At 61.3% G+C, this 13,119-nt stretch overlaps 1 protein-coding gene across 1 annotated transcript in view; it reads left to right on the forward strand.

The window, feature by feature from the left end:
• The first annotated feature begins 740 nt into the window (after positions 1-740).
• Positions 741-13,119, forward strand: part of MCF2L (MCF.2 cell line derived transforming sequence-like) — a 32,349-nt gene continuing 19,970 nt past the window's right edge. The window contains exons 1-6 of the mRNA XM_012662826.1: positions 741-866; positions 8,872-8,991; positions 9,560-9,676; positions 10,237-10,386; positions 11,152-11,276; positions 12,818-12,932. Coding sequence (XP_012518280.1) covers positions 8,980-8,991; positions 9,560-9,676; positions 10,237-10,386; positions 11,152-11,276; positions 12,818-12,932 — 519 coding nt within the window. The 5' untranslated portion in view covers positions 741-866; positions 8,872-8,979. The remainder of the gene's footprint in view (positions 867-8,871; positions 8,992-9,559; positions 9,677-10,236; positions 10,387-11,151; positions 11,277-12,817; positions 12,933-13,119) is intronic.

The raw sequence follows: 13,119 nt of genomic DNA on the forward strand, positions 1-13,119 counted from the left end.
GCTCTCCACGCTGTGATTTGTGCGTGCTCCGTGTAACCCCGACCTTCACGGAAACCCACAGGGGCTCCTTAGATACGCTCAGACTCGGGTCTGTGCCCTGAGCCTGCCTGTCTCGCAGCCTCCGTGGTGCGGCAGCTCTGGCATTACAGATTGGCTTGGCTGTGACACGCTCCGACGCCGCGGGCCTCTCCGGCTCTACGCTGTGACTCGGGCTCCGGCCAGCAGGCCTCACCAAGGGGCGGAGGTCGCGGTCACACAGCCGCTCGCGTGCGAGCGTGATCACAGATGTGGCTGTTGCCGGGAGCCCGGTCTCGCCTCCTGTTGCCGGCAGACGCTCGGGAGCCTCCAGAAGCCTTGGGGACTCTCACCCGCAGTTGCAGCAGCGCCGCCAAGAGCAGTCCTTTAATGTGGAGGAAGGCGGGCTCCGCGGACGCCAGGACTGACGTGATGTACGGGGCCGCACAGCTGGTTGTGGAGGTTTAACTGCCTGAGCTCCAGGAAAGATGGGCTTTGCCTGGACCTTTGGATTGAGGCTGAGAAATAAGAACACACCAAGAATATCTTCCCTGCTCGGATGAGAGCCAGTTCTGGGAATTGCGGGAATGGCCCGCCCACCCCATGGGGACACCGCCAGGACCTCTGCTTGGCACACGCCTCACCTGTGTGGCAGGAACTGCCCAGGATTGCAGGGGGCGGGGGCTTCATTGCGAGGTTTGCTCGGAGGAAGTCCGGACCCAGCTGCGCACACTGACCCCCGTATCTGTCCTCGTTTCAGCTTACAGGACGCTGGCGTCGGGTTCATCCTGGTCATAGACCGACGGCGGGACAAATGGACCTCCGTGAAGGCGTCGGTCCTGCGGATAGCGGTAAGTCCCTGGGCTGGCGACAGCACAGTCGCCTTCACGGTGCCGCGGGGGGTGGGGGGTGGTGCTCCAAGCTCCAGCCGGGCTGGCGAGGCAGGCACCCAGCCCTCGCCTCCGGGCACCCGAGTCCCCGGGGCTTGTGTGTGCGTGTTCTCAGATGGGTCAGCTCCTAAGGAGTCTGTTAAAATCTGAAAACAATTTCCCCAGCCAGACGGTCGTCTATTTCTGGACGGTGAGTCTGTGAGATGCTCAAGATTTTAGCAGGCGGCGCAGGAATGGTGGGGAGGCAGGATCTGAGCGTGTCGCAGGGAGCCCTCGGGCTGGAAGTCTGAAATCGTACCGGACAGCCTCTCTTCTTCCCAAATAGGTTGTTCATCCGTTGTCTATAAGACTAAGATGCCGTAGTCTTCCCTGGTGGCCCAGCATCTGGTCACCTCCTTCCCCAGGCGTGGTCTTTGCCTACCGGAGGCCGTGTGCAGGTGTGCGCCGCGCTCCGTGACAGAGAGGCGCAGGGTGGTCGCTGCTTTTCGCCCACAGTGATCACGGATGGGGGAGATTGAGCTGGCAGAAAGCCCTGAGTCCTAGCTATTTCCGTTGGTGGCTCCCACCTCCGCGCAGGAACTCGCATGGCGCGCTCCCGCCCACCCGCCTCCCTGTCGTCAGTGTCAGCGTCGCCGCAGCCCAAGGACAGAAACGCTTCGGCGTCCGCGGGCCGGTGGTCCTCGCTGCGCAAGCTGCACTGCTCCACCCAGCCCCGGGGAGGTCAGGGTTCGAGATTGCCCTGGGGCTACCGGCCTCTCGGGGCAGCCGGCCGGGTTGGGGGTAGTGGGAGGGTCAGGCCCTTCCCCTGCACACGGCCCGTTGTTTCGCCTCCGGCAAGGATGGGGCTCAGCACCTGCCCCAACTCTCAGAGCCAGCCTCGTCGTCTTGCCGCAAGCCTGTCCCTACGCTGCTAGTTCTCAGGGGGTCGTGGGGATCCAGTGTCCCCCTGCGCACACGAACACGCACACATGCACACACGCAAACACATGCGAACACTCGCGTGCTGCGCACACGGCACATCTCTCTGCTGAGCTCCTGCGAGCCTGAGCCCCTCACCTCAGCGGACGACCTCGCCTGTCCCTGTCCCAACCTGGCATCATTGATCTGAAGTAACTTGGAGCGCGTCAGGGTGTTTGAAAAGAAGACGACATATCGTATAATCAGCGTTCCTTTGTTTTAACATCTCCTGTAAATTAGGAAGTACTTTTGATGAGCTATCACCAGTTAATAACCAGCCTGTCCATTTCATCATTTTAAATTTTAAAATGAATTTGCGTGTGATGTCATAGCAGCCTGCTTCAGAAACCGTGAGGATGACTGCCCCAGGCACACAGCGCCGCACCGCGAACATTTCCTGAACGGGCCGGACCCAGGGAGTTCCCGGCGCACACGTCACTGTTTGGAGACAAGACACACGGTTATGGCGGCGGTGTGTTTCAGATCCACCCGGCTCCTGCATGCTCCCCGCCGCCGCGGCGACCCGCTCAGCACCGTCGCGCTCCCTGGTGAGATGTGGGCGGTAGGAGCCCGCGTCCTTGCTGTGGTGTTCAGCGGTGTCAGGAGCCCCGTGAGGTGGGGTCCGAGCGCCTGTGGCCCCTCGTGCCTCCTGGCAGCGCGTCTCCGCCTATGCACACGCACCTCCGGGACACCGCCCCGGCCGCGGCCTGGCGCTCTCCTTATCCTCCTCACAGTGCTCACGCGGCACCTCCACGGGAAGCCCTCCAGCCTCCCAGGGCCAGACCTCGCTCAGCTCCTGCCCGGCTCCCACCTGCCATGTGCACGTCCCTAGGTGGGCGAGATGTCGCCAGCACCTTCGCCCCAGCCTCTCCTAGGTCAGGCCCACGTCTGACGGCAAGAGGCGCCCCAAGTACAAGTCTGCTTTTCCAGAAATTATTTTTGGAAACTGAGATAGTCCTGTGGGGTCAGCCCCCAGAGAGCAAGGTGGGCTCCACACCGCGTGGCAGCGCAGGAGTGACGTGGCTTATTCACCGTGGGCTGTGAGCGAGGAGCTCCTGCAGCCGCTGGCTCACCTTCAGCTTTGCTTCGGTTTCATAACTGAAACGTCAGTGTCTGCGCTTTATTCTTGCCATGACTCTTATATCAAAAAGATATGATTTTTCTGTTCTTTTTCCTGTAATTCTCAGACTTCACCAATACTGGTTTGGAAATAGCAAAAGTTTGCGTGTTTCCACCGAAGTTGTTAAGGATTCTCCTTGAACTCCAGAGCTTTCTTATCACAGTGGTTCACTAATCATATTAATGCAGATTCCATTCATGTGTTCACTCCCGTCCTGAGACGCTTCTGTGTGCAGCCCCCCCCGGGCACTGTGGTCTTCAAAGGGGAAGATGGACAGGAGCACCCAGCCAGGGACGGCATGGTCCCAGGAGCATGCAGCCCAGGAGCACCCAGCCAGGGATGTCATGGTCCCAGGAGCACCCAGCCAGGGACGTCATGGTCCCAGGAGCACCCAGCCGGGGACGTCGTGGTCCCAGGAGCATGCAGCCCGGGGGTACGCACAGCCCAGGGGACGCCATGGTCCCAGGAGCACACAGCCCGGGGCGCACAGAGCTGGGAGACAGCGGGACTCGGCCAGGCCTGGATGCGGGACAGACCGGGCATGTGCGGTGGGAAGGGCGGTGATGGGGTGGGAGAAGGTCCCTGGCTCTGTCCACGTGCTGCATGATGCCCGGGAGGCCAGGCCAGGGTCGACTCCACGGGTGCTGGGGTTGCCAGAGTCGCTCGGCTGACCTGATGGGGATGCCAGGCAAGGCAAGAGCTGGCACGTGGCTGCCACCACCTGGGCTGCAGGCCTCAGCAGGGGCTCGGCCTCCACACACATCCACCGTGGCTTCAGGGAAACCACACTCGGTGTGGCCAAGGCCAGCGCCCTGGGGAGGACTCCGAAGAGGCGCCAACACCAGCGAGGACGATTCTGCTGGAGCGCCCGGCTCCTGTGCTGTGGGGCAGGACAGAAGTGGTGGCGGCGGAGCCTTCTTTTACTGAGTTTGGCGCTTACGTAATGCGCTATAATTAAGCATCTGTTTTTAGCCACCATGTGTGCTATCTCATGAGCTGAGCTCTCCCTAATTTTGGATGTTCTTTTTTCTTTTTTGGATACCTTTAGCTTGGAATAGAAAAATAAGACACTGGAAGTCAGAATCCAATGTTCCCTAAATCGGACGCCCACGGACAAAGCCCCTGCTGGCTGTGACGGGGATTGGGTGAGGGGGTTGGGTCTCAGCCGACAGGCAAGGGCAGGACGGCGGGACCCTCCGCTGGGCATTCACACGTCGTCTCTTTCTCCGCCAACGTCAGCGTGAGGGCTGAATTGTCCTCGGATGGTGCGTCTCTTACAAACCCCCGACGTCCTCTCTCCTGGGATCGCGTTTCACAGTGTGCCCCTTCCGCTGTGCCGAGCGCGCGCGCGTGTTGTGTTCTTGGAGCCCGTGACAGAGTGCACACATCTGTGCTTAGAACTAGCTCGTTTAAAACTGGGTCTCTGCCCTAGAGCCTGTGGCTCAAGAATTTAAGTCATTTTCAGTCCGCGTGGGACCAGAATGTGGTTTCTGCCTGTGAGCCCCCGGAACATGCGTGTGGGCACAAAAGGCACGAAATGAAGGACGGAGGGACCCACGACTTCTGGTTCGTCCAGCGGATATTTCACACTTGGCAGAATGCGGCTGTGTGAGGTGCCGCAGTGGGATTCCCACCCTGCGCGGGTTCCAGGGCTCCAGGGTGCGCAGACGGCGGGACAGCGAGAGTCTGTGAAGATGGGGGGGCACCGTGGCTCCGGGAGGAGACGCTCCGCGAGCCCCACGATGGGAGGCCAGAGCTACCCCGGAACACAGGGTGGAGGCGAGAGCGTGTGGGGCGTGACGGGAAAGCACAGGCTTCCAGGGGGAGGGTCCCCCCCACCCGGGGCGCCCCCCAGGGACGAGGATCCGTCCCAAATGGTGGGGGCTGGACGGTGGTGCCCGGACACTGCTCAGGAGCCCCAGCCCTCGCTGAGGTGGCCGAGCCTGCCCAGGGTAGGACTGCCGTGCGCAGCGGGTGCCCACGCAGATGAGCGTGGCCCGGCTGAGCCCTGTTTTGGGGGACAGGTCCGGGCTCTGCTGGGCACCTGCTAAGTGCTAGCCGCTGTTGCAAAGTGCACTCAAACTCGACCCGTGTGCTTGCCAGCCTGCGTGGGCACCAGGCACGGGACCAGGGACCTGCAGGCAGCAGCACGCGTGTGGGCAGCCAGACCTTCCCGCCACGGCGGTCCCAGCCCGGCCCACGCAGAGGATTCCACAGGGGAGGCAGCCCCGAGACTCACACTGCAGGGCGGTCCCTTGCACAGTCTCCTCCGTGAAACGTTGGCCCTGCCTGCTCCTAGTTCATGCGGTTACCGTTTGTGCTCATGTCTGAGCAGTATTGCCGGGGTGGGGGCTCTCAGGTGGCCCAGCCCTTCCTCCCTGTGTGTCCTGCTGGACCCTGAAACCCCAGAGCAGTGGCTGCTGCACCTGCCCACTGTGCAGCTGCTTCTGGGGAGCTCAAGGGGCTGCAGTCGATGGTCGCGCCGCCGTGGTCGTTTCTGTTGCTACAGCAGAACCCCCGGGTCTAGGCCATTCATAAGGAAAGGGAGTGATTTTTCACAGCTGTGGGGCTGAGTGCTGCGTGCCGGCTCAGGCCTCTTTCTCTTCCTGCAAAGCCATGGTCCCCTCCCGCGCGACAACCCGCCCGTCTTCTGGTCCAACACTCCCCAGACGGGTTGGAGCCCGGACGGCCTCTTCTCTGCCGGACCCGCGGGACTGCCACGCCGGCGTGAGGTCTCCACATGGGTTTTGCAGGAGACAGACATTCACACCGCGGCGAATGTGTATTTCAAAATGGCTGAAAGAGTAGGTTTTCCATGTTCTCACCACAAAATAAAAAGTGTGTGAGGTGCTGGTGTGTCGATCGGCTTGGTGTATTCATTCCACATGTGTACATGTTGTTCATAAATTAAAAATAAAAATAAATTTTTGAGAAAGTTGAACAGAGAAAAGGAATAAAGAACGCGGGGTCGTTGCTGGCGCTCGGGGGCTCCCAGACAGGCCTTGCAGGGCGGGCTGTGCGCTCGCGAGGCTTCTCCAACACGGCGCTGTGTGGGGATCACATGTCTGCGGGGTTTATTTTTCGCCACTCAGAGCTCGTGGCACCTCGTATGCCGGCGACTCGAGCAGAGGCGGTGGGTGAGGGTGGTTGGGGGGTGGAGAGGCAGCCACGAAGTCAGTGGAGGGAAGAGACTTGAGGTGTATCGGCTCAGAGCCTTTTCCCCAACTTTTAATTTTGACAAATTGCAAACCCACAGAGAACTTGGGAGAGTAGTGCAGACACTGCACACACACACAGACACACACACGCACAGACACAGACACGTACTTGCAGGCACACGTTCATACACGTAAACACACACCAGACACACATGTATTATACATAGCACACAAGTACATCTACACATACAGACACACATGAACAAACATGCACATACACAAACACAGATACAAAGATACATACATGCAGACACAAACATGCACATTCGTACACATAAACACATGCAACAGACACACATGCATTGTACACAACACACAAGTACCCACACACACACACTCTTGTGCATTGTCGACCCAAGTGAATGGCTGAGGCAGAAAGTCTCAGTGGGGGTGTACTGGGCGGGAGTTGAGGACGTGCCCTGGAGAACACGCATGCAGACGGGAGCCCCCTCAGCTCTGTGACCCTGTATCAGGGGTTCGCGACGTCCCCAATAAAGACAGGGTCCCCTGGCAGACTGTGTTGCGAGAGATGAATGAAACAAAGACATGGAAACAGAAATAGTATTTAAGAGAGCAGGGAGGTCAGGGGACCACCAGCACTCTGGTGCCAAGGTGGCGACGACTGAAACCCAGCACTTGCTTTTTATTCTCTTTGCCATGTTGCAAAATACAATGATCTCATGTGAAAAAAATCACAGGATACAATGATCAAAGGTTTCAGGGCTCCCCCAAAATCACAAGGTGTACTAGCTAATGTCCTTCTCCTTTCTAGAAGTGAAAAACACATAATTCTTCAGTAGGTACAATCCATTTGATCAAGGTAAACTAACCGATTTTATCCCAAGCTCAAGCTATGTACATGGATATCAATCTCTAACTTCAGTAGCTGTGACCCGTTTGCTCAAGGAACAGAGAAACTACACGCTTTCCACTGGGAGAGTAGTTTCACATTAACTGAGGCATTGTTGAGAGAAGGGAGAGAAGGAACTTGGCCCAGTGCTCAAACAATGGAAGCCTTGAGACCCTTCTCCCTGGCTGACACATGGCAGTCTACCTCCACAGCCATGAGAAGTTTCCACGTCAGGCCGCCTGCAGCTTTTCAGGCATGAGACCCCTCAGGCTCTGAGGTGGAGCGTGCTTCACTGTACTCCCAGATCGCTGAGATATGTCCCCCAACTAGGCAGTTAACATCTGCCCTAATTTCAGGCTTCTGCTCAGGCAATTCCTTCACCTCCTCCCCTCTCATAACCTCAGACATAGCATCCCTCAGTCCCAGTGGTCTTAATCCCATCAACCCTGGGGCTCTTCTGACGCCGGGTGGCGGGCGTGGCAGGGTGGATGCTGGACAGCCCGTCGGCCAGGATGCTAGCGAGTTGGCCCCCCTCTGTTCCTGCTGCCGTATTTGTTCCCGGCTGCAGGCCCCTCCCATCCTTCCGTGTGTGTCTGTGTTTTATGTGCGTTTGACCTCGTGACACAGATGTCGAACTCACTGCTTCAGACTCTGTTTCTGGTGACCGGCTCTCCCTGGGTCTCGGGGTCTGGACATAACTCAGCCCGGGAGCGGCCTTACCTGCACGACTGTCACTTGGGCGGCGCTAGCTCTGTGCCAGGCGCTGTGCTGAACGCCACAGACGCCTCTGGTCACTCCGCCCTCGAGAGTGTGGTGAGGCCGGGCGTGGTGGCTCACGCCTGTAGCCCCAGCACTTTGGGAGACCGAGGCAGGAGGGTCGCTTGGGCCCAGGAGTTCAGGGCTGCCGTGAGCTGCGATCGCGCCACTGGGCGACAGAGAGTCGAGGCAGGCACTGCTGCCAGCCCGTTTTGCAGATGGAGGGACCGAGGCACAGAGAAGTGAGGACCTTGCCCAGGGTCGCACACCTTGTGAGTGGCAGAGCCGGGGACCAAACGCGTTCGTGTCACTGTGTGCAGGGCGTGTGTGTGCACACCAGGTGTGAGCTCATTTTATTTTTGTGTTAGGCAGTGCTCATATGTGTCTATGTAGCGTGTTTCCACTGCACACATGCGTTGGTTTCCTGGGGCTGCTGGAACAGCCTGTGCAGACGGGCGGCTCAAACCACAGGAAGTGGTTCTCTCGGTCCTGGAGCTTGGCGTCTGCGGTCGGGGTGTCGGGGGCTGGCTCCTCCTGGGGCCGTGCGAGGGGTCAGTTCCAGGCCCCCGTCCGGAGGTCCTTGGCGCTCCCCAGCTTGTAGGCGCATCTGCCACCTCTGTCCCCGTCGTCACACCTCCTCCCTGTGCCCGCACTGTGTCCAGACGCAGAGGTCCCCTTCACAAGGACACTGGCAGGCTGGGTTCGGGCCCTAATGGCCTCGTTTTGGCCGGGCCCCTCCGTGAAGACCCCGTCCCCAGACAGGGCCACACCTGCGGCGTCGGGACTCACGTGCGAGCTCCGCAAGGACGCCGGCCAGCCCCTCGCAGCTGCGGTAAGCTTCGGCCCCGAGCACGTGAGCAGCGCCGCAGACCTGTGCCGAGCGACGAGTGGGCTCTTCCTTTTCTTTCGAGAGACGGCAAGAGGGGCGAGTGGCAACAGCCGTGTTACCCGAGCACAACCACGACCCCGTCGGGACGCTGCCGTGTGGTCGCTGCGGGGTGGCAACGCCCCACTTCGGGCCGCGCCGTCCACGGGGTTGACGCAGGCCCCCCCCCTCTCCCGCAGGCGTCGTTCCCGGCAAACCTGCAGCTCGTCCTCGTTCTTCGCCCAACCGGATTCTTCCAGAGGACTCTGTCCGACATCGCTTTTAAATTCAACAGAGATGACTTCAAGATGAAGGTGCCGGTGAGTGCGCCCGCGAAACGGGGCGAGTCGCCCTCTCCGCGCCTCCGGGGCAGTCACGATTCTGCAGGGGCGACCCAGTGGGTGGCCACCGGGCGACCTCGAGGGTGACCTCGCGGGGCGTTTAGCAGGAGCAGGGACCAAACTGCCCGCTTCCAGACCAGAGCACTGTTCGATCGGTCTTGCAAGTTCCGCCTGCCCTGCGGGCGGTCACCTGCCAGAGGTCTGCCGCGTGCGCTGTCAAGGTTTGCGCGCGTTGACGGCCAGCACTGGCTCCTCGCCGCAGGCCTGTGAGATTAGTTGTCGCGCGCCCATTTATGAGCGAGAAGCTGAGGCGGAATCGGCGGTTCGCCGGGCGTGGAGCAGCCAGGAGGCAGCGCCGGGACTGACCCGGGTCTGCTCCAGGCCACGGCCAGACGCCTCCGTCTGCGCTGTCGCCGCGGCGTCCAGGGCGGGGACACGGCCCCTCTGAGCCGCTGGACCTTCTGCCGTGGGGGTGGTTCTTGCTGGGAGCCAGCCGTGCTCCCAGAGGCGCAGCCCCGAGCGCCGTAACCCGGTCCCTCCCCTCCAGGTCATAATGCTGGGCTCAGTACCAGAGCTACACGGGCACATCGACAAGTCTCAGCTGACCGAGGACCTCGGGGGGACACTGGATTACTGCCACACCCGGTGGCTGTGCCACCGCACAGTGAGTGGGTTGGGTGCTCGGTGGGTCGAGGTTCCTGTTAATTCCTAGTTAATCCGACAGAACCGCTTTTGCATTACCGTGGCGCCTTTTCCAAAAACATGTTCACGTTAGCACGAGCTTGCTTCCCCAAGAATGAGGAGATGGTCTCAGTGGACCTGAGTCATTGTAAAGAAATAACATGAGTAATAAGTTTGGGAGTAGCTTTCTCTGGGCTTGGAGACAAAAAAGGAAAGGAAAAACACAAAACAAAACCCTACGTTGTTGTGCTTTGCGACACTCACACCTCTCAGCACGGAGGGAGAGAGAGACTTCCAGCACAGAATGACTCTGGGCGATGGGGAATTTGCAAAGCCTGCCTGGTATGTCCTGAAACGCACGGCATTGGGAAACCGGGGAAGGCGTTTCCTCTTATGTACACATCAGCCGGCCTCGCGTTGGCCGCTGTTCTCCCGAGATGCCCCGGCCGGTCTGCATCTCAGCGGTGACCCTGGGGGGTCGGCTTTCCGAGCGGCAGGGGGCGCGGGCGGGCACAGCGGTGACCGCGTCTTCCCTCCCCCGAGGCGATCGAGAGCTTCGCCCTCATGGTGAAGCAGACGGCCCAGATGCTGCAGGCCTTCGGCACCGAGCTGGCCGAGACGGAGCTGCCCAACGACGTGCCGTCCACGAGCTCGGTGCTCTGCGCGCACACCGAGAAGAAGGACAAAGCCAAGGTACGTGCGGCTTCCGCGGGGCACTGCGGCGAGGCAGCGCCGTAGGTCTTCCCAGCTGTGGGCGAAACGGTGGCGGAGGAAGGGTCGGTGTCGGCGCCGGGCAAGACTGAGAATCCAAGCAGGTTCCGAAGATGCCTTTGGGCCGCGGCTAGCTGGGCAGCCTCTCCACTGACAGCCGCACGCGCTCCTTTCTGAAAGCGGCGTGCGTGCGCCCTGCCGGCTGCAGGCTGCGGTTCACATTCACGGGCCAACGTCAACTCGGCCTCAGCCCAGCGCAGCCTACGTCACGCGCGGGGTCCGGGCAAACTGAGGACCCAGGGCTATCCTCTGTCCGGGGGCCGGCAGGGAAGCGGAGGTTGGAATCCTGCGCGTGAGGCCCTGGGTGGCCATGTTCGGAGGCAGTGAGCTCCCCGCGTCTGCGGCACCCCAGCCCACCTGTGCGCTCGTGGCCCTGAAGCGGCGTGGCCCGGTGGCCGTGACCTGCTGGCCCGTCCCTGGAGGACTGTGCCCTCTGTTTGCCAGGAGAGCCGCTCCTCCCTGCAAATGGCCCTTCGCGCCAAGCAGCGAGGGCGGCTGCAGGAGCAGGGACACTTAGGTCTGGTTTCCAGTCCTTTCTCTGCCTCGGCCTGCGGCCCTGCACACCCCGGGCTGGGAGTCCCCACCCCGCCCCGTGTGCCACGCAGACGAGACCCCGGGGGATCTCGCCGCTGCCCCACTGCGCGATGCCAGGCCGGGAGCTGTGGCGAGGCTGTGCTGTCCCCGCAGGAGGACATGAGGCTGGCGCTGGAGGAGGGCCGCAGCGTCCTGGAGAGCATCAGCGCACCGCTGGCCCAGGGCCCAGAGCATGGCGTGAACCAGGACCAGCTGGACAACCAGACCACTGTGCAGAGGTGAGGCCCGGCCGCCTGTGCCCCTGCCCTGGCCAGGGTGCAGCAGCCGCCCACGGCCCCTGTGAAAGGAAGAGGCCGCAGGCCGGGAAACAGTGACCGTCCGGCACCGAGGCCAGTGGCCGCCTCCCCGAGCCTCTGCGCGAATGTCACTCCTTCCTGCTGCGATGCTTCATCCTGACCCCAGAGCAAGCGGCCTGTCTGGGGAGGACACTGCGGGAGCAGACACTCCTTCCCATAGGCATGAAGGGGACATTGGGCAGAGCGGTGGTGACACGGCACATGGGCCTGGGTGGCTTCTGTGTCCCGAGCAGGTCATTTGTGGACGGGGACGGCGGGGGCTCTCCCTGAGGATGCTGGGAAGCATCCTGTCACCCTGTCATGCGAGGTGTGAGCTGCGCACTTGCCCTGGGTTTCCAGCCTTGGAACAGGGCGCAGGTGACACGCCGTGGGCTAGCGGGTGTCGGCTGCCGCCTCGCAGGCTGCAGGGTCCGGGACCGCCAGTCCACGCCCGTCCATCCGCGCAGGCAGGCGCTGGCGTCTCCGCCTCGTGGTGAGGACCAGGCTCGGGTAGCGGGGGGACTCGCCCGGCAGTGCCACAGACGCAGCCCCGGGCTGAGGCCGACTCTGCAGACCCCTGAGCCCTGTTCTGGGCTCGGCGGGGCCCGCACTAGCAGCACCTCTGCCAGGGACACCGGGAGGCCCAGGGTGCGGGGGACACACCCCAGAGGGCTCCCATGGACATGGGACACAGGCAGAGGTTGCCCAGCTGTAAGGGACGGGGTCCCAGCTCCACACCGGCACCTCGTCAGCTTCCGCAGGACTCGGTTTCCTCGTCTGTGAAATGGAGCAAATCCGACCACACACCTGGCCAGGAGGCTGGGGACTGAGTGGGGACAGGGGCAGCGCCTTGTGCGCAGGAGCCCCCAGGCCAGAGGCGGATGGCCCAGCCGCCTTCACCCCTGAGCTAGAGTGTATGTAATGAGCCCAAACCCTGCCTCCTTGGCCTTTTAAAATTAGCGAACTTGGCCTGGCACGATGGCTCACGCCTGTAATCCTAGCACTCTGGAGGCCGAGGTGAGTGGATCACTCAAGGTCAGGAGTTCTAGACCAGCCTGAGCAAGAGCGAGACCCCGTCTCTACTAAAAAAACAGAAATTATCTGAACAACCAAAAATATATAGAAAAAATTAGCCAGGTATGGTGGTACATGCCTGTAGTCCCAGCTACTCGGGAGGCTGAGGCAGGAGGATTGCTCGAGCCCAGGAGTTTGAGGTTGCTGTGAGCTAGGCTAATGCCACAGTACTCACTCTAGCCCGGGCAACAGAGTGAGACTCTGTCTCAAAAAAATACAATAAAATTAGCAAACTCAGCTCACTCTGCTGGGAGTGCGACAAGAAGGGGAGGCCCCACCCCAGCCTCTCCCACTCCACCCGCGAGTTCTTCCACTGCTCTGCGGGACTCGCGTGTGCTCCTGTGGGGTGCCCAGGGGGGCGGTCCCCCCACGCGACACAGGAGGGCCAAGGCCGTGTCCTCCTCTCCCAGGCTCCTGGCCCAGCTGAGCGAGACGGAGGCGGCCTTTGACGAGTTTTGGGCAAAGCACCAGCAGAAGCTCGAACAGTGCCTGCAGCTGCGGCATTTCGAGCAGGGCTTCCGGGAGGTGAGCGCGGAGCCTGCGAGTGGGGGCCTGTCCCCCCAACCCCCACTCCCTGTGTGCGCCTGTCCCCCCAGCCCCGCCCCATGTGCGCTCCCCCGCACCGTGACCCCCGCCCGGGGCTTCGGGTCGCCTGGGGTACACGCCCCTTCTCAGGACTATCTCTGCTGAGGAAAATTAAAGCTTTTGCATT

The sequence above is a fragment of the Propithecus coquereli genome, unplaced genomic scaffold (genome assembly GCF_000956105.1).
Source record: "Propithecus coquereli isolate 6110/MARCELLA unplaced genomic scaffold, Pcoq_1.0 Scaffold782, whole genome shotgun sequence".
Classification (NCBI taxonomy): domain Eukaryota; kingdom Metazoa; phylum Chordata; class Mammalia; order Primates; family Indriidae; genus Propithecus; species Propithecus coquereli.